The following is a 23,364-nucleotide window of genomic DNA, read 5'->3' on the forward strand; positions in this document are numbered from 1 at the left end:
TTCCAGAAATAAAATGCATTAATCTTTCGTCTCAGGGGGATATGAGTGGAGAAAGCACAATCGTTTGAATATACTCCAGGGTTTCTACTGATACAAAGCCATCTGCTTATCACTGAAGTAACCCTTTAAAATATATTCATTTATGAATTTGAACATTAGTAAATTTCCCTTTTTGTGAAAGAATCATACCACTACGGCCATAACTTCAGCACGCTGTCCTGACATTAGAATCCACCATAGAACATAAATATATAAATAATTCAGGAATCTGCTCATGCGATTATAGCTACAATATTGTGGATGACAGTAATAAATGTGTAATCCTATATGAATGAAAGGAGTTCTTCAAGACACAATCAAGACAGTCATCATGTATCTGAGCATTTGGCACTTATCCACAGTCCTTGTCAGCACCACACACAAAAAAATCCTCATTGCCTGTGCCAACATAAGTAAATCAAATGTCTTTCAGCGACCTATTATGCAAAGGACAGCTTTCAGGTTACCCAGATAGCTCCACAGGGAAATATATTACATAATTACTGACACAAAATGTGTTTTAAGGGTGGTTTCTGTCCATCACTCAAATGGAGAAATCACCTAATTATGTATGTGTATCATTAAGCTTAAACTTACTTTTTGTTGTTATTCATCATATTAAAAATTATCGACTGGGGTTTATAAGCTTCCATTTCATATAGGTGTTCGGTTACCATAATTCCACTACATATAGGTGACCCAGTGCCACATTCAACAGATCCGATCACTCTTACTTGGCATCAGGTTCCTTTTTAAGTGACTCATGATTTATCCATGAGTTCCGTTCTACTCCCGACATATCGCATTTGCATGGGGTAATCATCTAATTTAGTCTGCTTCCCTTCAATGGCCGAAGCGTAAACATACAGTACAGTTGAGCAAAGCTGATTCTAAAAGAGAGGAGTGATCTTTAATGTAAAAAAAAAAAAAATCAAATCAAACAGAACCAGAAGAGACAGCAAGGGAATTATAAAACACAAGGTAGCCACTTTAAATTCAAGAAGTGATTTCACAAAGGGTTCAGTCCTCACAGGCATTACATTGGCCATGCTGTAGACTTCTCTGTGCACTGCTTGGTTCTTTGATGCATCTTCCCCAGTTCATTGGTACTTGGCTTTCATAGTTGCTTTCAGTTTTGTGTAGATGTTCCCAAAGTTCTGCAAAACACATTAATCAATCCTCTGGTATTACAGATTGACGTTACTGATAAGATATGTAAATTCCAGTCTATACGGGTATATTGACCTCAGCTCTGTAGTTTGGTATGCATTACCCACGGCTCACCTGGATTGCGTAATAGACTATTCCGAGGTATCCAGCTATACAGCCACCCAAAAACAGGTCAAAAGCAGCAGGCTTCACCCTATAAAAAAAATTAAGGATCAGTGTTAAAAAGAAATTTGACTGAAAACATTTCAAACTACAGGGAAAAAAAATTGCACGTTTTCGAAATGACTCCAAAACTTACTATAATAAAACACACAGTACCATTAATTAATTTTAATTTGAGTTCTTAATATTTGGTGTATTATTAAAGTAAATTTAATACATAAATAAAACTAATACACTGATAGTGCAAAACTTAAAATACTAAAAACTATAGTCAACCCTATTTACTTTATTGAATACTTTGTCTGAATACTTAGGGCCATGTGATATTTCAGGTTTTCTTTTTTTAACAAAGCTGCAAAAATGTCAACAATTCTGTGTTTTTCTTTCAATATTCTTCACGTTACTAAATTAAACAACCAATCACAAGACTTACTCACCTGTACATCATCATTGGTTGGCTCATTTGATCAAAGAACGTGATTTCAGGATCTCTATAAAAGTCAGACAAAACCAGCTTAGTGTGTGCGTGTGCCTGTATGTGTGTGAGCTGTAGTTTTGCTTTTTGCATAAAGTATGTCAGTAAACATTGTTTGAACTTTTTAGCTGCAGGCAAGATAAAAAGATGAATTCTAGCTCTGTGAATGTGCATATTTGCAACTAGTAAAATATGCATCTGTAAACCTGCTACAGAAGTCTTTTGAAGTCTTGCTTCAGGCCATTGATGCGGTGAAATATTGTGTCGGTGTGTACCTTCTGTCCTGGTGGAACGTGTGTCTATGGACCTGCTTTAGATAGTGTTTGAACTCCTGCTCCAGGCTGCTGATCAGGAGCAGGTGTCCTGGTTCTCTGTCCAGCAACTGAACGGCTCGGGGAACAGACGTCATCATGGTCATCAATGCAGACAAGTGGCTGTCTTGAATATCCTATAAAGCACAAAGATTACTTGATGAACTTCAAGCTTGGGACAATCGTTTTCAATATAGATAAAAATAAATTTTTCTTGAGCAGCAAATTGTAGCATGATACTATTCTTTTCTCTTTTTGCAAAGTTTTTGCTGGATTCAGCTTGATAAAAGGAAAACAGAGTAGAAAAAAATGATTACCAAACTGCCCTTGAAAACCTGCATATCTTTAGCGGAGCCCTAGAGCACAGAAAGATGGTGTATATTAATGAAAAGGGGAAACAAAGATGAAAGTGGTCTGTGTGTACTTTCAAGGTTTCCGTGAACATTTAAATTTGGCAAAAAGCTTCAAACGTCTGCCTCACCTTGTCTGAAAGATTGTACATGAATCTTGCCAAGGACTCAGCAACAATAACGGTGTTCCGCTTGAGCTTCCTGATGTCCACCTGTGCCCTAAATATACAAGGACAAATGTGAGATGAGAAATGGAACATTTGTCATTTAAAATGGAGTCTAAAATGTCTGCTATAACAGAGCTGCATCTCTAATCCAAAACAACTGGATAGGAGACTTCATTTACACCGTTTTCAAGGATGAACAATTATTTAAAGGCCATTTTTGTGGAATGGTACTGGAAAATATTCATATAACCTGACAGATGTCACTAAATTAGTTGCAAAAACGTGACTGCAAGCCACACACAGAAACTTTTTTCAGCCAATCAAAAGACTTTGAGGCTCTTTCTACCGGTCAATTATTTTGCACATTCAAAAGGCAGTCCATAATAGGGAAACAGGAAGCTGATTGGTAGTTGAAGTGAGTGTCATTCAAGTTTACAACATATTCAGCTTCATAAGCAAGTGTCAGTTCTTAGTTTGTTGTGCAAGAAACCGTGGGTTTCTTTGTGGGGTGGTTTTTGAAAAGAGAGGGCGTGGCTAATTCACTGGCTACATCTGGTGTAAGTTCATGGGATTTGATTACAGAACTTTAACTTTAGAAATATTTGGTCGATTTTTCTCACATGGTGTCCAGGATAGATCCTCTCAGCTCTGATTTAGGGTTCTCAATATGTGATAGAGTGAATCCTGGGATACGTTTCATCCCGTAGCGCTCGTGCTCCCAAGCCACATTGGACTCCTGCAGGTTGATCTTCTTATGGACAGTTCCAAATCTCACCCAGGGGAACCTGGCAGAGATTATCTGTAAACGCAGAAAGGAAAGATATACGTGTGAATTTCCAATCAAGTTTTTTTATTTTTTTCAATGAACATAGATTGACTTCCACATACACAATTCGACCTGACCTGCTCTAGCTGGTGAATGAAACTGTACTGAGATGTTCCTGGCTTAGGTGGCCGTGAAACGTGTAGGAAAAGCTCATCTCCGGTACCAAGAGAGTCCAGACATATAACGAATGCCACATTGTCATGCAAAAGGCTGGATTCTGCATAGAGTCATAGAAAAAGAATGCATTCAAGATTCTGTATTTCTTCTGCTTAAATGCCTCTTGCTTAGATTGACAATACTCAAGTGTGATATCAGGCAATAATTATGATGACAAACTGAATAAGAGATCTTTTTATTCATTGTCATACAGGAAACATGAACATTTTTTGAAATCAGATTTAAGAAACAAAAATTACAATCATATAACACTTTAGTTTTAATAGGGTCTAATTCTCACTATTAACTATTGGCTGTTTATTAGTACTTATAAAGCACATATTACTGCTTTATTCTGCATGACCATATTATACATCCTTTAATCCTATCCAAAACCAAAATTTACCTTACTAACTAATAATAAGCAGTAATTAGTCTATTGAGGCAAAAGTTATAGTTAATTGTTAGTTAATATAGTGAGAATTGGACCCTAATCTATACACAAACACCAATCAGGCATAACATTATGATCACCTTCCAAATATTTTGCTTTGAGGCAGGGTGCATTATCCTGCAAAAGAGGCCATAGCCACCAGAGAATATCGTTTCCATGAAAGGGTGTACATGGTCTGCAACAATGCTTAGGTAGGTGGTACGTGTCAAAGTAACATCCACATGGATGGCAGGACCCAAGGTCTCCCAGCAGAACATTGCCCAAAGCATCACATTGCCTCCACCGGCTTGCCTTCTTTCCATAGTGCATCCTGGTGCCATGTGTTCCCCAGGTAAGTGATGCACAGCATCCGGCAATCCATTTGATGTAAAAAAAAAATAATAATAATAATTCATCAGACCAGGCCACCTTGTTCCATTGCTCCGTGGTCCAATTCTGATGCTCATGTGCCCATTTTTGGTGCTTTCAGCAGCCTGACTGATCAGGGAGTTTGCAGCCCCATATGCAACAAACTGTGATGCACTGTGTATTCTGACCTTTCTATAAGAACCAGCATTAGCTTCTTGAGCTAAAGTAACTCATCTGTTTGATCGGACCACACGGGACAGTCTTTGCTCCCCACGTACATCAATGTCACCGGTTCACCACTGTTCCTTCCTTGGACCACTTTTGATCGATACTGACCACTGCAGACCAGGAACACCCCACAAGAGCTGCCGTTTCAGAGATGCTCTGACTCAGTCATCTAGCCATCAATTTGGCCCTCATCAAACTCGCTCAAATCCTTACGCTTGCCAATTTTTCCTGCTTTTAACACATCAACTTTGAGGACAAAATGTTCACTTGCTGCCTAATATATCCCGTCCACTAACAGGTGCCATGATAAAGAGATGATCAGTGTTATTCACTTCACCTGTCTGCTATGTTATGCCTGATTGGTGTATATTTAAATTTTTGTTGGATCTTCTTACACTTTTAAAAATAAATATTCCAAAAGAGGGGTTTCGCAGAAATACCATAGAAGAACATTTTTGGGTTCTCCAATGAATAAATGAACAGTTCTTAACATAATAACTTTCTTAGTGTGAAGAACATTTTATAATCTAAAGAACCATGTTCTACTATAAAGATGTTTTTGTGGAATGGAAAGTTTCAATGGATGTTAAAGGTCCTATCATGAAACCATAGATGCCAATAAATAACCTTTTATTTTTAAGAGTTTCGATTGGAGAGTAAAATGTGTGTCAAGAATGCATATAGACGATAATTTACTAACCTGCATGGTCCATATTTTCCTCCAGCCAATGCTTGGTGCCAAGGAAATTATATTTACCACCACCAGTCAGAGAAAATAAGAGGTGGTATCTAAAAGATTTTGGAAATGTGACGCAATATTTAAATGCAAAAAAAGACATTTGACATTAGACATTAGAAGTTATTGTGTTCATGTTTTAGTTATTAAATTATTTTCCAAACAAAAATATTTTAGGTGGTAAAATAAAGAACTAACGGAGCCTGGCTTCGTGGATCACTGTAGAGGTGATGAAAGAGTCGAACCAGCTTGAGAAGAATGGTGACACCACTGCCATTGGAATCCGCACCATACGCCAGCCACTACAGCACACGTACACAAAACACCCACACATACAATTTCATAATACACACTATATTTAAATTGCCCTTAGGTAAATAATATATAAAATTATATATTATCCCTATTCTTTTGGGAGAAGGCGAAATAGATTAAGTATCAATATGCTAGGCATACGGACAATATTGTTTTCGCTGTATTAAGTGTAAATAGATGATCTGCCAGGAAGGGACTGTGAAACTCATTATTCCAACTGGGAATATTTTAACATCTGAAAACACAGTGGTAATGAAATGCTTTGCTGTGATTACAGGATTACAACAGCATTATTACAGGTACATAAATCAAAGGAATAGATCTTCAACAAAACATACATTCCATTGGGAATCTTATGGAATTTAACAATCCAGATTCCAATTTGGTTCATTAATGGTTCCATTAACATTTAAAGCTACACTGTGTAACTTTTTTAGTTTATTCTTAGCTAAAAACACTCACTTCTTTCAAAAATATGTGCACTCATTAATGTATATTTACTTCTTTCAAGTAATAAAGTATTCTCGTAAGTTTATAATATGCCATTGAAAATACATACGGGTGAGGGGTTCGAATGCTGGTCGCCATGTTGCCCCTCCATCTTGAAAGTACATTAGCCAAAGAGGGACATACCCGTAAATTCAAGCTTCGCCTTTCGCGGTTTAACACTCGATGGCATCGTGTCGAATGTGAAGAGGGGGATTGCCATGTTAATCTTGGACTAAATCGGCCACCGTAGGAGTTAAAACGAAATCAAAATTGAGAGGAACAGAAACTATTATTCACTGGATGGTCATATACCTTTTCACCGCTAGATGTGGGAGAATATCACACAGTGTAGCTTTAAAGCTGCGTTTACACAAACATTTTTAGAGACATTAATCATTACATAGTACGTTGTAAGTGTTCGATTTACTAAAAAGAACCAGTTCATAAGATTCATACATTTGGGAATCTGTTGAAGATGCTAGTTGATTTGCTAAAAACTACAGACTCGAAAGAGTAATTTGTTTAAGAATCAGACTACATTGGTAACACGTCATGGTTTTGATTCACTAAAAAGAACCGGCTCATATAGTCCTTCTCGTTCAGAAATTGGACTGGTTGCACTGGTACCACAGTGGCAACAACACTGGCACTGATTTCACATCACCAATAAAGCTTTGGAAATTCTAAATTACAACCAATTGTCAATTCCCAACACTAATTCAATAAAAAAAATATTGGTGGGGCTTTGAGCCCGGTTGTATGAATATGTTAATTTCTGGAGGTGTTTGAATAAAGGTCAGTTCCCACAGCAAGTGAACCATGCCAATTGACAACATGCATTAATCATTCGGAATCATGTTTGAGGCGAGTGATGTATTATGTGACCAAAAATGATTAAGGATATATTAATATCTACATTGAAAAAAAGGTTCCTTCAATCTTGATCTCCCAGTGTGTGTGTGTGTGTGTGTGTGTGTGTGTGTGTGTGCGCGTGCGTGCGTGCTTGTGTGTGAGAGTGGTGTGGACATTAATGGGGTTGACTTACAGGAGCAAGACCAAAAGTGTCATAATGGGCCGTAATTACAATGGTGGGTGGGTCTTCTCCAGTTCCAGGAAGTACTCCCTTGAAATGAAGCAATGAATCGACTTGACTGACAGGTTTAATTATAGCTGAACACTATTATGTTGAATAGAAAAGGATAAGAGTTGTTGTGTGCGGCCAGCTGCCATTCTCACCTCTAAAGTAATGATGGTGGTATCAGTAATAGGCTTGATGGGGTAATTGTTGCTCACTAAAATTTGGAAGGCAGTGGCGGTGACGATACTACGGAGAACTGCAAAAGAGAGAAATTTGATTCACATTAAATTGCTTAAAATGTTGAGTAAATCTGCTTACATTACTAGATACATATTTACTAGACATTATATACACAAAAATATTTAGGCCTACTTTTTTTATGTGTTTGAATTGTGTAGAAATTCCATTCATTTGTAGCCTAGAAATCTAGACGCACCCTAGCGGCAGCAAATTTAATCTGCCCTGTGTCGTCTAGGAACTCTCAATACCCTTCTGAGCTGTATTCGCCTAACTCTTACCAGACCAATCACATCGTATATAGAGTCGTTGGGCGGGGCCATAATGACGACGGCCAAGTTGCGTTTGCGTGCTTCTAGTAAACACAGAAACTGGCGAACGGCTGCGGTCTTTCGAATCAGCCTTGACCGCGATTCTGGAAGACTTGGAGTTAAGCTTTTCTCTGAGAAAAGAACAAAGAACGGCACTGAAGTCATTCTTAAAAAGGGAAGATGTGTTCTGGGTTTTGCTGACCGGATACGGCGAATGTTTAATCTATCAACAAGCTCTGCTTCACCTTCGTTGCTCTGGTTGGTGTAGCGCTATCCTATCCCGTGCAGAGGGAATTTGAAAGACAACCGTTTATCCCGCCCCTCGGATTGAGCCCTGTCAATGGTGAGTTTCCAGACCAAACATCTTGATGTGGGACTGGCTTGTCAGGCTAATTCTTTTGGATTAACCTAACTAATAGAGTAAACAAAAAAAACTAAAAACTATAAAAGCTACATGATACCGTTACGATGTACTTTATCAGTGTTCTTCTTTGGAAAACTTTTACTTCACAACATTCCAAAACATAATATTGTACTTTTTACAGCAATACATTTCATATTGAATATAGTTTACTACTTAATACATTAAAAATGTAATACTGTATATTTTTACTCAAGCAAAAGTATTCAAAGTTTTACTTGAGTACAAAGTACTACATTTTTTAATGTAATTAAGTATTAAAGGTAAGAAAACAACAACTTTTACTTTTGAAATGTAGAGCAGTAAAAAGTATGACATTATATATTATGCTTTGGAATGCAGTGAAGTAAGTTTTCTAAATAAAAACACTGATAAATTATATACTTAAAAATGTACTTGAGTAGAAATTAAAAATACTCCACTACTGTCCGCCTCTGGGTACTAATAAACTTTATCTGTTTCAAATACACAATAATATATGATCAATAAATCCAATTTGTTTAAAATAACTGAATGAATATTGTTTGTTCCACAGCTAGCCATATTTTAACCATGTTCATACATGTACATTTAGAAAATGTAATGATTATTTAATTGTCATCAAACACATGCAGTAAATAATAAACCACGCCATGGATTTGAGATTATTATCTTACCTGTTTAATTTATGTATGACAAATATGCATCACATTCAGTTTATTTGGTTTATTAAAATGGTCAAATAAAATGATTAAACGGTGCATTTTATTTAATTGTATTTTACTTCTTTACTTTACTTGGCCTTACCAGGCAAGTAATTCACTCACAAGCATCTAAAAACAGGATTTATTCGATTTGTATGTATTTTTACTTTATTTCATCTTTAAAGGGTTAGTTCTGTCATAATCATCCTCAAGTTGTTCCAAACCTGTAAGAATTTCTTTCTTTTGCAGAACACAAAGGAATATATTTTGAAGAATATGGGTAACCAAATGGGCATTGACTTCCATAGTATGTAGGTGATAAAATGCTAAACTGACATTCTTCAATTTTGTGTTCAGCAGAAATTAAGAAATTCACATGAGGTGAGTAAATGATGACAGGAATTTAATTTTTTGGGTGAACTATACCTTTAACCAAGAACTAAATCCCTTTTAACTTAACATTAAAAACACAAACAAATATTGAATAATATATAGCATAATATAATATATATAGTAATGATAACAATACATTTGAGTGTCTTCAGCTTTTACAGCTAAAACTTTATTTTGTCTGCTGAGATGTAGTTTCCTCTCACCTCTCACTAGTACTGAAGCAGACTTTGTTGCTGCAGCCTGACTGACTTCTTCATACATACAGAGCAGCTGGTCATCCTCTGGGGCCACATACACTGGCATGAGGGTCTCCTCCTCCAGGACCTGAGATTCAGCCACCATGAAGCCCTAGAGACACAGTTGGGGAAATTCATTTTCTGACCTTTAGCTAACCAGGTTGGAGAATTGAAAGGTATCTAATGTAATCCACTTCCTTCGCTGGTCACACATAACCTACAGTTACTGGAAGAAACAATGAATCAGCAGCAATATATTGTGCAGAACTGTGACGGATGTTCCAGAATGACCTGCACTATATCCTCTGGTACTGAAGAGATATTTTGGGGTAGCAGTATCAAAACTGCTGCTGCATTCTGCTTTTTGGCCTCTTGGTAGCGCTCCGTGGTGAAATCAGACGGCTTCATGATCACACAGCGGCGAGTCAGAATCGTGTCTGCAGCCGATCGTGCCTCTGCCACCACAATAGCTCCACGGCAACCTGAGGGTCAAAGGTCAGAGTCTAAATGTCATGATCACCTTTGCGCAGATATGTCTTAAAGCTACACTGTGTGATATTTTCCCCCATATAGCAGTGAAAAAGTATATGACCATCCAGTGAATAATAGTTTCTGTTCCTCTCAATTCTGATTTCATTTTAACTCCTACAGTGGCCGATTTAGTCCAAGATTAACACGGCAATCCCTTTCTTCACATTCAACACGGTGCCATTGAGTGTTAAAACGCGAAAGGCGAAGCTTGAATTTATGGGTATGTCCCTCTTTGGCTAATGTACTTTCAAGATGGAGGGCCAACATGGCGACCGGCATCCGAACCCCTCACCCGTATGTATTTTCAATGGCATATTATAAACTTACGAGAATACTGATGAATTACATCCGGTGGCGCTGCACTGCGGGCGACTCGGACACACACACACGCACTCGTGCTGCTGTTTTTGTTTTGTGGGTAGTTATATATGTCTCCTTCTTGAGTACTGTTTGTTCTATATACAATTTGTGTGGCGGAGACGATCAGGCCAAAGAATCGGATGGCGGCGTGTGTCTTGGGAATTTTCCTGTTGGCGATGGTGCTCTTGTTTGAACTTTCCACCTGCAAAACCAATGGCAGTCAGGTGCTAACTTATTCGAGGGAGGTGCTCATGTCCCTGCGCTCCTGCCGATTTACGGCGGATCTTTCCCGATCGCTTATAAATAACTTGCCGGAGGTAATTAGAGCTCCACGTCGGCAGCGACTACGGAAGAGAGGCCGGAGAGGAGGTGTACGACAACGGCTACGGAAAAGAGGCAATCGACCCCCACTGCCATCTATGATCCTGAGCAATGTAAGGTCGCTGAGGAACAAGATGGACGAACTACGAATTCTAACAAGGGAATGCTTCGAGTACCGTGAGTCCTGTATTATGATTTTTACCGAGACTTGGTTACATCCAGAGATCCCTGATGGTCTTATTGAAATTGAGGGGTTCTCACACGTTCGCTCCGACAGGAGTGAGCTATCGGGAAAAACCAAAGGGGGTGGGCTTTGCCTGTACATTAATGACAAGTGGTGCAGACAACACACAGTTCGGGAAAAAGTTTGTAACTCGGATGTAGAACTGTTATGTGTAAGTCTTAGACCATTCTACCTACCACGTGAGTTTGGTAACATCCTTATCTGCTCTGTTTACGTACCCCCCAACGGCAATGCCTCAAGAGCAGCGACACAGGTGGCAGACTGTGTTCATGAACTACTACAGCGCACCCCAAATGCCCCAGTCCTCATCATGGGAGATTTTAATCATTGTAATTTAAATATTGCATTGCCAGGTTTTGAACAGTATATTAAATGTAATACCAGGAAGAACAGAACTTTGGACAAATGCTATGGTAATTTAAAACATGCATACACAGCCATAGCTAAACCACCTCTGTCAAATTCCGACCATAACACTGTCCATTTGATCCCTATATACAAGACAGCCCTAAAGAGCTGTAAACCCTTGGTTAAATCCATTAATGTATGGTCAGAAGACGGCATAGAAACATTGAAAGGTTGTTTCTTATCCACTGACTGGGATATTTTCTCTACGGAGTCAAACTTGGACAATGCCACAGAATCTACCACAGATTATATAAAATTCTGTGTAGACACTATTATCCCAAAACGTAAAATAAAAATATATCCCAACAACAAACCATATATCACAAAGGAGGTGAAGGACTGCATAAATAGGAAAAAACTAGCATTTAAGGCAAAAGATCATTTACAACTTAAAACTGTACAAAGGGAGTTGAACCAGAGGCTCAGAGAAGCGAAGGAACATCATAGGGAGTCGATAGAGGTAAACCTCCAAAAAATGAACTCAAAACAATTATGGGACTCAATGAAAACCGTTACTAACATGAAACCCACAAGGAAATATTTACATGTTGGGGATGAACTGGCTAAAGCTAATGAATTGAACTATTTTTATGGGAGGTTTGACATTCATAATGTCTCAGCGGAATGTGACATGGTGCTTGATAGTGTTGCTATTGATGATGCTGATAGGCTTGAGATCAACAATAAATCCATCAATAAGGTTTTTAAGCAAATCAATGTAAATAAAGCAACAGGCCCGGATGGCATTTCTGCTTTTCTACTAAGAACATTTGCAGATGAACTGACGCCTGCATGGTGTCCTATCTTCCAGAGGTCCCTACACTCTCACACTGTACCCACACAATGGAAAAAGGCAATCATAACACCGGTCCCTAAGAAATCCCACCCACTGGAGAATAATGATTTCAGACCCATTGCTTTAACTTCTGTTGTAATGAAGTGTATGGAAAAGCTCATTGTGCGCAAATTACAGATGGATGTAGGCCCACAGTTAGATCCTTTCCAGTTCGCTTACAAACGACAGAGAGGCACTGATGATGCGATCAACAGTATAGTGCATCTAGTGACTAAACATCTTGAGAACCCTAGAGCCTACGCTAGATTACTGTTTGTGGACTTTACCTCAGCCTTTAATACATTGCAGCCCCATGTTCTCTTACAGACACTGCAGCGGTTGAGTGTCAACCCATTCATTATTAGGTGGTACCATTCATTTCTGACCAATCGTAGTCAGCAGGTCAGGATAAATGGGACGTTGTCTGAACCTATGACCATCAGCACTGGCGCCCCTCAAGGATGTGTTAGTTCCCCAGTCCTGTTCACACTGTACACTAATGAATGTACATGCAGGACTGCTAACAACTACATGATTAAATTCTCTGATGACACAGCTATCCTGAGTTTAATATCAGACACAACGGATTTAATAGCATATAAACATGAGATCCAGAATTTTGTTCAGTGGTGTGACAAACACTCTCTTACAATCAATATTAAGAAAACAATGGAGATGGTGTTCGACCCCAAATCCATTGGTGACCATTCACTAATGGTCATCAATGATCAGAATATAGTCCAAGTTGACTCTTACAGATATTTGGGCATATTCATTGACAGTAAACTGACATGGAGTGTCCATATAGAAAGTATCTGTACTAGGGTCCAACAACGATTACATTTTCTTCGTAGGCTCAGGGTTTTTGGTGTTCAGCAGAAAGTGTTGTTTCTTTTTTACCATGCTGTAATTGAGAGCATTATGAGATATGGCATCGCAGCTTGGTTTGGCAACCTCAGTGTACAGTTGAAAGCCCAGATTACACGGCTAACACTGAGAGCCATGAAAATCATGGGAGTTGAGCAGCATCACACACTTCAGGCCGTCTATGATGAAACAGTTATCAGACAGGCCCAAAAAATTATATCTGACCCCACTCATATCCTTCATCATGAGTACCAGCTACTTCCCTCGGGAAGACGCTTTAGAGTCCCTAAGTGCAGACTCAACCGCTTTAAGAACTCCTTTGTACCCCTGTCTATTATAGCCTTAAATAAGCATTAAGGTTACCTCTGAGATGTATTTTAAATTTTAGAACTGTAGTTTAAAGGGCAATGTGCAGTTGGTTGTTTGATTGTAGTTTGTATATGTATTGCAGAAATTGTGTGCGTGTGTGTAAAGTGCGTGTGTACAAGTGACATTCATGCATTTATTTATTTACGTATTTATTATTATTTATTTTTTATTTTATTTTTATACAGCAGACAGTGTTTTTGTATGTGTCCAAGACAAATTTCCTTCGGGATAATAAAAGGTCAATCAATCAATTACTTAAAAGAAGTAAATATACATTAATCTGTAAGAGCAAGTATGAGAACAGGCACTGTGTGAAATTTGCAGATGACACTGTTATAGTGAGCCTTTTGAAGAATGATGAGGATGGGCATGGCCCTGTAGTTGATGATTTTATTGCGTGGTGTGACAACTTTTATCTGTCTATCAACGTTTCCAAGACAAAGGACATGATTATTGATTTTCGTAGATTACAGCACAATGGTTCAGAAACTGTTATTCAGAATATGAATGTTGAGACAGTAGATGAATATAAATATTTAGGAACCATCATTGACAGCAAACTAACTTTTGAGAGCAATACAGTTGCTGCTTGTAAAAGGGCCCAACAGAGACTTTTTTTCTTGAGGAAGATGAAATCATTTAGTGTATGTAAGACTCTGATGACTTTGTTTTACCAATGTTTTATTCAATCAGTTTTGACTTTTTGTATTGTGGCATGGTACAGTGGCCTTTCAATGACCAATAAGCATAAGCTAGCTAGGTTGGTAAATGTTGCCTCTAAGGTGGTTGGGGTACAGCTACCACAGCTGCAACATATATATGATAAACGGATACGGGGTAAGGCTAACCACATTTTAAATTGTTCTGATCACCCACTCTTTGGGGAGTTTAATTTGCTCCCCTCAGGTCGCCGTTTTAGGCTACCTATGTTAAGAACCAGACGTGCCAGGGATTCTTTTATTCCTGTGGCTATTAGGAATCTGAATTCACTTAGGTGACATCTTATGAATTATTTTATATTTTATTTTATTATATTATTATTATTTTTTTTTTTTTTTTTTTTTACATTCCTGTCATTGTTTATTATGACATACTGTTCGGGTATTGTATTGGTTTCTGTCATTGGTTCTGGTGATGGAGTGTCTCCATTGTTGTGTTGTGTTGATGTGTGTCCCGTGTTGTGTTATAATGTTGTTGGCATCTGGTGGTGCTCTTGTCCAGCTTTTTTTGTGGATATCCTGCTGCATACTAAATTTCCTTTTTAAGGATAAATAAAGTGAAACTTGAACTTGAACTTGAACTTAATGAGCACATACATTTTTGAAAGAACTAAGTGTTTTTCGCTAAGAATAAACTAAAAAAGTTACACAGTGTAGCTTTAATTAAATCAGGAAAAGAAATTTTCCAGTGGTGTGTTTCAAGTCTTACCACATTAGCAAGCAATTGAGAACAAATTCTGTGGTCGGCATCTTTTTAAAGTGGCTCTATTATGGTTTTTTGGATATCACCTTTCATGTAGTGTCATATAGCTGTTTGTGAATGTTAAAGGTTTGCAAAGATTCAAAGATCAAAATGCATGACAAATATAGTTTTTCTCTCCCAAAAGAAAGAACCGATTCTGAACTGTGAAATGAGTTGTCAGTAATTCTAGTCTTACTTCCTGCACAAACCTATGTAGGTTTGTACCGTTTGTATTACTGTGTATCAAGCACTGAGGAAGCCTCCGGAGCTGAAATTCAGATACGGTAATGGTTGTTCTGTTTCCAACACTGTTTCCAACACTTTTCACACGCTCAACAGTGCTCAAAATGCGGGAAATAGTCACATTTTTTAAAATTTTAGTAGCAACCTTGTACCAAACTCAGAAATTTTGACAGAACTTTTAACGGAATAATTCACCCAAAAATCATAATTTTCCTTGCAAACATTTTCTTTCTTCCATGGAATATAAATAAAGGTATTTTGAAAAATGTTCTCCCCATTCAATGGAATTCAATGGATACCAAAACTTTGGTTTGGTTACCAACTTTCTTCAAAATATCTTCTTTTGTGTTTAGTAGAAGAAAGACAATCAGACAGGGTTGGAAAGGCATGAGTGTTAGTTAATGATAACTGAATGTTCATTTTAGGGTGAACTATTCTTTTAAACTATTGTGTGTTACCATGTTTGTCCTGATGTAAGTTGTACTGCTGCATCCTGTAGGCGTTGAACTCATAGGAGGATGCTGCGGGCAGGGCAGATGCATGCAGGAGATGCACTGACAGCAGAAGCAGTGCCGCCACTTTATAGGTTCTAAGAGTCATGTTGACACCCCACATTTGAGTGCACCAAATGAACCAACACATCTATGAAAAATGCAAGATGGAATATTAAAAACAATAATAAAAAAAATGAATATAAAAAACAAGACCTTTATTTTTTTTTATCTATTGGTGGGGCACACAAAGACTTTACAGGAGGTCCATAGTTACAGTTATAATAAAATATATCAAAATGATTATGCAATTTTAAAAATAAAGGTTCCAAAAGGGGGTTTCCACACCAATGCCAATAAAGAGTTTATAGCATATCTAACAACTTTAATACATTTTAAGGTGTATAAACGCAATTATTTTAAAATATATAAATATGTTTTACAGTACTGGTCAAAATTTGGAAATTAGTCTCAAGATCATCAAGCCTGGAATTATTTGATAAAAAATACAGTATAACAGTAATTTTGTAAAATATTATTACAATTATAATAATAGTTTTTTATTTTAATATATTTAAAATATAATTTATTACTGTGATGCAAAACTGAATTTTCATCAGCCATTACTCAAGTCTTCAGTGTCTATTATCAGTGTTGGACACAGTTGTGTTGCATAATATTATTTTTATAACCTGTTATAATTTGTGATAATTTTTTTCCAGGATTCTTTGCTAAAAAAAAAAAAAAAAAAAGAAAAGAAAAGAAAAAAGAACAGCATTTATTTAAAATATAATTGTTTATAATATTTTTGGGTTCAGTTTTTTTTTTATTTATTTTTTTAAAGATTCATACTTTCATTTAGCATGGATGTGTTAAATCAATAAAAAGTGATTGCAAGGATTTATTGTTTATATTGTAGAAAATCATTCTATTTTTATTTACACAAAAAAATTAAGCAGCACAACTGTTTCCAACATTGATAATAAATCATTAGCAATATTAAATATATATCAATATTAAATCATATTACAATTATTTCTAAAGGATCATGTGACACTGAAGACTGGAGTAATGGCTGATGAAAATTCAGCTTTGCACCACAGAAATACATTTGATTTTAAAGTGTATTCAAATAGAAAACCATTGTTTTAATTTACAATAATATTTCACAATATGATTATTATTTCTGTATTTTTGATCAAATAAATGCAGGTTTGATGAGCATAAGAGACTTATTTCAAAAACATAAACTTTTGACCAGCACTGTATATGTATATACGGTATGTGGGTTGACTGAGAGTTACCTGGGCCTTTACAATATAAATTAGTCTTATAAAAATTGCTATCTAATACATCAAATAGCAAAAAGCCAGTTAAAAAAAACAAAACGAAACGAAAACCCAAGACATTATGCATGGCATTACTTCTGTAATCATCCAGAATATGGACATAACGTAATGAGCAATAACAGTAATTGCTGAATATCAATGTCCTAATTGCTGAATATCAATGTCCGCATTTGTACTTCACATAAATACACTGCTTATAATGAGATTTGTTGCCGTGTGTAAAACTTAATTAAAAGTACAGCAGATGGAATTAGATTATATTAGCAGAGTATAAAGGGCCAAGCCACCCAACACGGCCCAAACTGAGATTGTAACTCACCCAAAGTCCACGTTAGCTCTTCCGCAGTGTGAAAAAAACGATCCGTCTTGTGGTTTGATCAGGGTGTGATGTCCAAAGCATGGCCAGGGACAAGGCTTAGAGAGGCCCGCAGGTAAGCCTATAGTGTACCATCTGGCCCAGACGAGATAAAGCCAAGCTAATCAGTCTTCTCCTCCAATCCCAGACAACCTACAACACTTCCTCTTTCCAGTTGTTACAATTTATTGTGTCACTTAAATCTAAACCCCAAAATTGGAAGAAATATGGCTGAACACAGGAAAAAAGCCAGTCAAATATTTGGACACTACTCATTCTTTTTTTATTACCTTCCCCTATATTTGCATGACCATATTTTAGAAAACATGCATAATGAAAACTATGAAATAATAAATATGGCCAAACATTTTAAACAAATCCTTTTACCTTCTTCAGTCAACATCTTTTTGCTGGCATGTTTGCCGGACACTTACTGGCTGCGTTTCCTTTACTATCTGCTCCTATTTCAAAGAAATGTATAAAATAATAACAGTAATAATAATAATAATAAAAAAAAACATTTTATAAACATTATTTTTCTAAATTCAAATTTTGAATATAATTTCTGTCAAGTGTGTCAACTTTTTTCTGGTAGCATACATATGCATAAAAATACACAGGACAAGGGTGATGCAATTGTATATTTCAGATGTATTTACTGATATGATTCACTACACAGAACAACGAACATTGTTAAATACTGGTATGGAAACTGTTCATGTCTTTACATTTATGGACAGAAGGGGAAAAATATGAAGGAAAGAAAATAAACCAAAAGAAAAACAATGTTAAAATAAAAGCATCTATATCAATAAATGAAAAACATACAACTTGCAATAAATAACGTATAGCTTCTCTTAAGGCATACTCTACTTCAGTGTAGTAACAGAGAATGGACAATGATTTAATCGTTACACAATGGAGTGTTTATCTCGAACCAAAGCAGAGACACAGAGGGTGACAGACATGTTCATTCATCGCATACACAGATCAGTCCGTCTTATGGCGCGTCTATAAGTACCATGACAGCTTAGAAACAGCGGACAAGGGGCTTAAGGGAACTTGCGATCAAATTCTTCACTTACATATCTGTTGAGAGCTAGAACAGCCATTTTGTAGGTTATCTATTGCTAGGTGAAGAGCTATACCAATGAAACATGGCATTTTCCCTTGTCAAATAAATCAACAATGGCAACTGAAAACACTTGCATGATGTTTAAGCCACTAGGTGCCACCATAACATACAAAAAAATACTGAGCAAATGCACCTTTACTTGGCAGTGTATGAAATCTGCCTGGATATTAATACAAAAAATGAAATTGTAAGCATTCAAGGGAGTTTGCATTGTTGTTTTACATATCTACTTGAAAAGCAGTAAAAAGACTTTTGGAGAATTTTTTTGAAATAAGTCTCTAAAATACACTGTCAGAAAAAAAGGTACATTGCTGTCACTGGGGCGGCACCCTAAGGTGCAAAACCGAAAAGGTACTAATATGTACCTTTAAGGTACTAATACGCACTCCTAAAGTACTAAGGTAATAATATGCACCATTTGTACATAATATTATTACATTTTATCACTTTTGTACCTCAGGATACCGCCCCAGTGACAGCACTGTACCTTTTTTCTGAGAGTGTACAGTGAAAAAAAGTAATACTGTGAAATATTTAGTGCTGTCAAATTGATTAATCGTGATTAAACGCATCCAAAAGAAAAGCTTAAGTTTACATATGCATGTAGTGTACTATGTATTGTTATTGAATATTAAAATACACACACAAATGTATATATTTAAGAAATATTTCATGTAATAACTGCATATTTTTTCTTACATATATACATGAATGTGTATGTATTTATACATACACAATTATACACAGTACACGCATTTATTATATAAACACAAACTTTTATTTTTGGAATTGACAGCATTAAAAATATAGTAAGCTGTATTTATTGTAATATATTTTAAAATGCAATTTATCCCTGTGATGGCAAAGCTGAACTTTCAGCATCATTACTCCTGTCTTTAGTGTCACATGATCTTTTAGAAATCATTCTAATATTTTTTTATTTAGTGCTCAAAAAACATTTCTTATTATTATTATTAATGTTGAAAACAGTTGTACTGCTTAACGGGTTACTTCAGCGATTAGCATATGGCTTTGTATCAGTAGAAGCCCTGGAGTATATTTGAATGATCGTGCTTGTAAATGAACTTTTTGTGGCCTGACTCTCGTTCGGCTCACTCACTCGTTATATTGAACAGATACGTTCAACTTTTAATTGTAGTGTCTGTTCTCTAACTTAATTGATTTTATGAAAATTAACGTTGTGGGAAAGTCATATAGTAGCGGTGGCTTTGGGAGTGGCCTCGTAGGGCAGTGAAGCATTCTGGGAATTGTAGTCTTTCATCCCCATGAGACAAAAATAGTCTTTTCTCAGTCTAGAAGGCACCAAAATCAAAAATAATTTTACATTTCTACTACATTAATGACCCAGTTTAAATACAGATTCATTATCCCAGTGCTGAAGTAACCCTTTAAAATTTATTGTGATTTTTTTTTTTTCAAAATTTGATTTATGATTAATAAAAAGTTAAAAAGAATACTGAATACTTCTGTAACAATGTAAAAGTATTTACTGTCACTTTTGATCGGTTTAATGCATCCTCCTTGCTGAGTAAAACAAATGTTCATACTGACCCCAACATTTTTTGGGGACATTTTAAATAAAATATTACATTATCATACTATAATAATCTCCCTTCATACATTCTCCTCATTTACTACATGCAATAAAAACTGGAGTGTTACTAGTGTAGGTGCTTGGTGCAAAGGGGCATCTTAATACAGCTGGCAACGGCGACTGTGTGGCGATGTACATGCAAGACGATAAGGTGCTCTGAGAGTTGTCCAAAATCAACAACAGTTTCATGACACACAGAAGACACAGATACAACAGAGAACAGTACAATCTTCAAAACGACAAGAAACTTGAGTGTTCGATGTTGCTTAACAGACGTGATAGCGATTTGGCCAAACAGCTGAGATGAATTTATAAAGATGTTTCTAAAGAAAGTCATTAAACTGAACCGAAACAGCGGACGCAGAGTATTCTGTTCCAGGGTACTACACATAATGTCAAACAAAATGGTATTGCACTTTAAAAATACTATAAAGACGAGAGCACTAAAGTGGAAAATTGATTTCTGGCATCATTCTGAAAACTGGCCAAAGGCTTTTCATGCCCGTTCCATCTTTAAAATAAAGAAACAATGCATTTTATGCATTTTGGCACAAAGCAAATGAACAAAATCAATTGTGTTTTTGTCAGGCTAATGACAGAGATTACGGGGTATGTATCTGTAGCTGCTATTATCTTCAAGTAAATCAATGCAAGCATTCTTCCCCTCTTAATAAATCGCAACAAAACGTAAAAAAAATCAAATCAAATGCACTGAATCAGAAAATTGTACCGAATTATCTTATCTAGATAATCTTATCTAGGTATATTTTCAGTTTATCTTTGAAAACTAATGTTTCATTGATTACAATTCCCTTAGTCCAGTTTAACTGTGTTGGGTTAGTGTGCAGCAACCCTGCAAAAAAATAAGTTCTATAAAGAGTCTGCATTAGTAAACACATCCCAACTATTCAATGAGATTCCCTGACTTAAGAATCACATCTGCCGTCTCGTAGCAGATTGGTGTCTTCTCTACGGATTTCTCAGTTTCAGGGTGTGCTCACACTTGTGGTTCGGTTCACTTGGTTCTTTTAGTCGAGACCAAAAAAGAAAATTGTACATTTCGTCCTGGTTCACTTAGCGTTCACACTGTCATTTTTAAAGGCACACTATGTAGTTTTTGCCAGCAGCCTATAATTCAAAACAAAGGCGTATTTTGATGACACTGAGACTGGGTGCGGAATCTTGGGAGTTGTCGTCTTCATTTCACAGCCAGTGGAAAAGAATCAAGACGGGACTCTGGCAGACATCATGTAATGGATGAGATTATTAACGTTACTGTAATGTAGCAAAGCAGGGCCCAGTGCAGTGGGAGTTGACTGAGGTCCCTGAAGCCAGCTCGACAGATCTTTTATTATGCCACAGATGACCACTTCCGCTTCTTCCGGTCATGCATATGTGGAGCAACGCAGCGCTGTTTTATCATATTAGATACAGTCCATTTGAGTGTGTTGAAAATTATGTTATAATGTTTCTCTGTGTGTTTGGACCATGGCTGCTATGAGACACTTGTTGCCCACTGCAGTAAGCTAGATCGATATTAGAATATCATATTAATAAATGCTGGATGGCTTGTGTTGCTCAAAGGCATGCAATTCATTTAAAAACATATTGTATGACGGAGAATTGTCGTATTACTGTACAATAATTGTCTTCTGTCTATTAATGTCTTCAAACAGTTGTTCTCTTCTCTAATAAAACATATAATATATTAAAGCATCTTTAGTGTGTCCATTTCTACAAAATAACAGGCATACTCCTGGTTAAAATTGCTTATTTCTCTAGATTTAAACATTCTTGGAAACATTTAGGATAATGTAAGTAAACAAGTCAACGAAATATATAACACCAAAAATCGTACATATTGTGCCTTTAAAGGGATAGTTCACCCAAAAATGAAAATGTAAATGTTTATCTTGGATGCCCTGGGGGTAAGCAGATAAACAAAACAAAAATCATATTTGGGTGAACTATCCCTTTAACACCAAACTTAAAGATAAAAAAGGCTTTTTATGATATATATTTTGAATCTGATGAAAAAAACAGGTGTTCTTGAGCATTCTTTACTATTTAGGGTCACATCCTGTGGCATTACGTACGGATTTTGGTTCGTTTAATTGCCTTTGGTTCATGTTCCGTTAATATTTCAGTGGAACCACAACAGAGTTCGTTTGCAAGTTCGCTTTTTAGGGGTCTCCGTCCGCTTGTTTGGTGCACACTAGGTTTGGATGGCAGCGTTCACTTATTCAAATGAACCGCACTAACAGAGCAAAGTTTTTACCGAACCAAACCTGCCAACTGTGAACACACCCGAAGAGTATTCCCTTTATTAGTGTTTGCTACAAAGCTACTGATAATATATTACTACACAAGTTTGAAAAGTAAATGAAAGGAATTCACCTGGTCTCTATACACACCCTTTCATTAGAAAGCAAGAAAGCATCAGCTAAACAAAGGCAGATCATTTAGAGCAGTAAAACCCAGAAACATATCCAAGAGGGATTTTGCTTGGTTAATCCTATAAAACAAAAATGATGACTAAATAAATTAAAATGGTTAGGTCTGACAAAATATCAAAATAATTCTTATTTTTAAAAAAATTATTCTTTTTTTTCCTTTTTTTCTTTTTTAAATAAGTAAAAGGAACACAAGTCTAGTTTGCTGTAAAGAGGCCCTTCCTGATGGGCCGTGGGGGTATTTAAAGGGTCATGACATGAGAAATCAAATTTGCCTTGATCTTTTGACATATAAGAAATCTTTGTTAGTACCATTAAAACACCCTGCACGTTTCAGAGCTTAATACGTCCTCCTCTTTATAAACAAAGCATTTATTTAATAAAGCTCCAAAAACGACTCATTTGGATATTGTTGGGCGTCACAGGGGCAAATACATTTGCATATGCCTGCCTCTAGAGCAAAACATTGATGAAAATAGCTTTACATCATCACACCATAGGTCCCGCCCACTTCCATTTAGTCACTAAGTGCGGACACTAGCCTACGAGGAGAGCGTTGCGTCAAAAGCTAATATAAACACTGCAAAAAATTGCTTTTCTTACTTAGTATTTTTGTCTTGTTTCTATTTTTGTCAAAATTTCTAAAAATTCTTACATAAAGAAAAATTTACTAGATAAGTACAATTATTGTCTTGTTTTGGGAAAAAATAACTCCAAATTAGAGAGTTTTTGCTTAAAATAA

At 36.4% G+C, this 23,364-nt stretch overlaps 1 protein-coding gene across 3 annotated transcripts; it reads right to left on the reverse strand.

The window, feature by feature from the left end:
- Positions 1-868: 868 nt before the first annotated feature.
- Positions 869-23,330, reverse strand: zgc:109965 (Nicalin-1-like). Of its 3 annotated transcripts, XM_067423286.1 has the most exons (17): positions 17,807-23,330; positions 17,384-17,515; positions 15,683-15,866; positions 9,877-10,067; positions 9,553-9,697; positions 7,463-7,560; positions 7,272-7,349; positions 5,621-5,724; positions 5,387-5,475; positions 3,578-3,717; positions 3,295-3,473; positions 2,639-2,726; positions 2,475-2,513; positions 2,122-2,294; positions 1,809-1,862; positions 1,324-1,402; positions 869-1,196 (listed from the first exon to the last, which is right to left on the reverse strand). In XM_067423286.1, exons 3-17 carry the CDS (start codon positions 15,864-15,866, stop codon positions 1,140-1,142), a joined length of 1,698 nt encoding a protein of 565 aa, XP_067279387.1. In that variant the 5' UTR covers positions 17,384-17,515; positions 17,807-23,330; the 3' UTR covers positions 869-1,139. The 3 variants fall into 3 exon arrangements, 2 of the variants coding, with proteins under 2 accessions (XP_067279387.1, XP_067279386.1); XM_067423285.1 differs by having other exon boundaries at positions 17,384-23,330; XR_010898908.1 differs by lacking the exon at positions 869-1,196 and having other exon boundaries at positions 2,053-2,294; positions 17,384-23,330.
- Between the last annotated feature and the right edge of the window lie 34 nt (positions 23,331-23,364).

This window comes from Pseudorasbora parva, chromosome 18 (assembly GCF_024679245.1).
Source record: "Pseudorasbora parva isolate DD20220531a chromosome 18, ASM2467924v1, whole genome shotgun sequence".
In the NCBI taxonomy this organism is placed as follows: domain Eukaryota; kingdom Metazoa; phylum Chordata; class Actinopteri; order Cypriniformes; family Gobionidae; genus Pseudorasbora; species Pseudorasbora parva.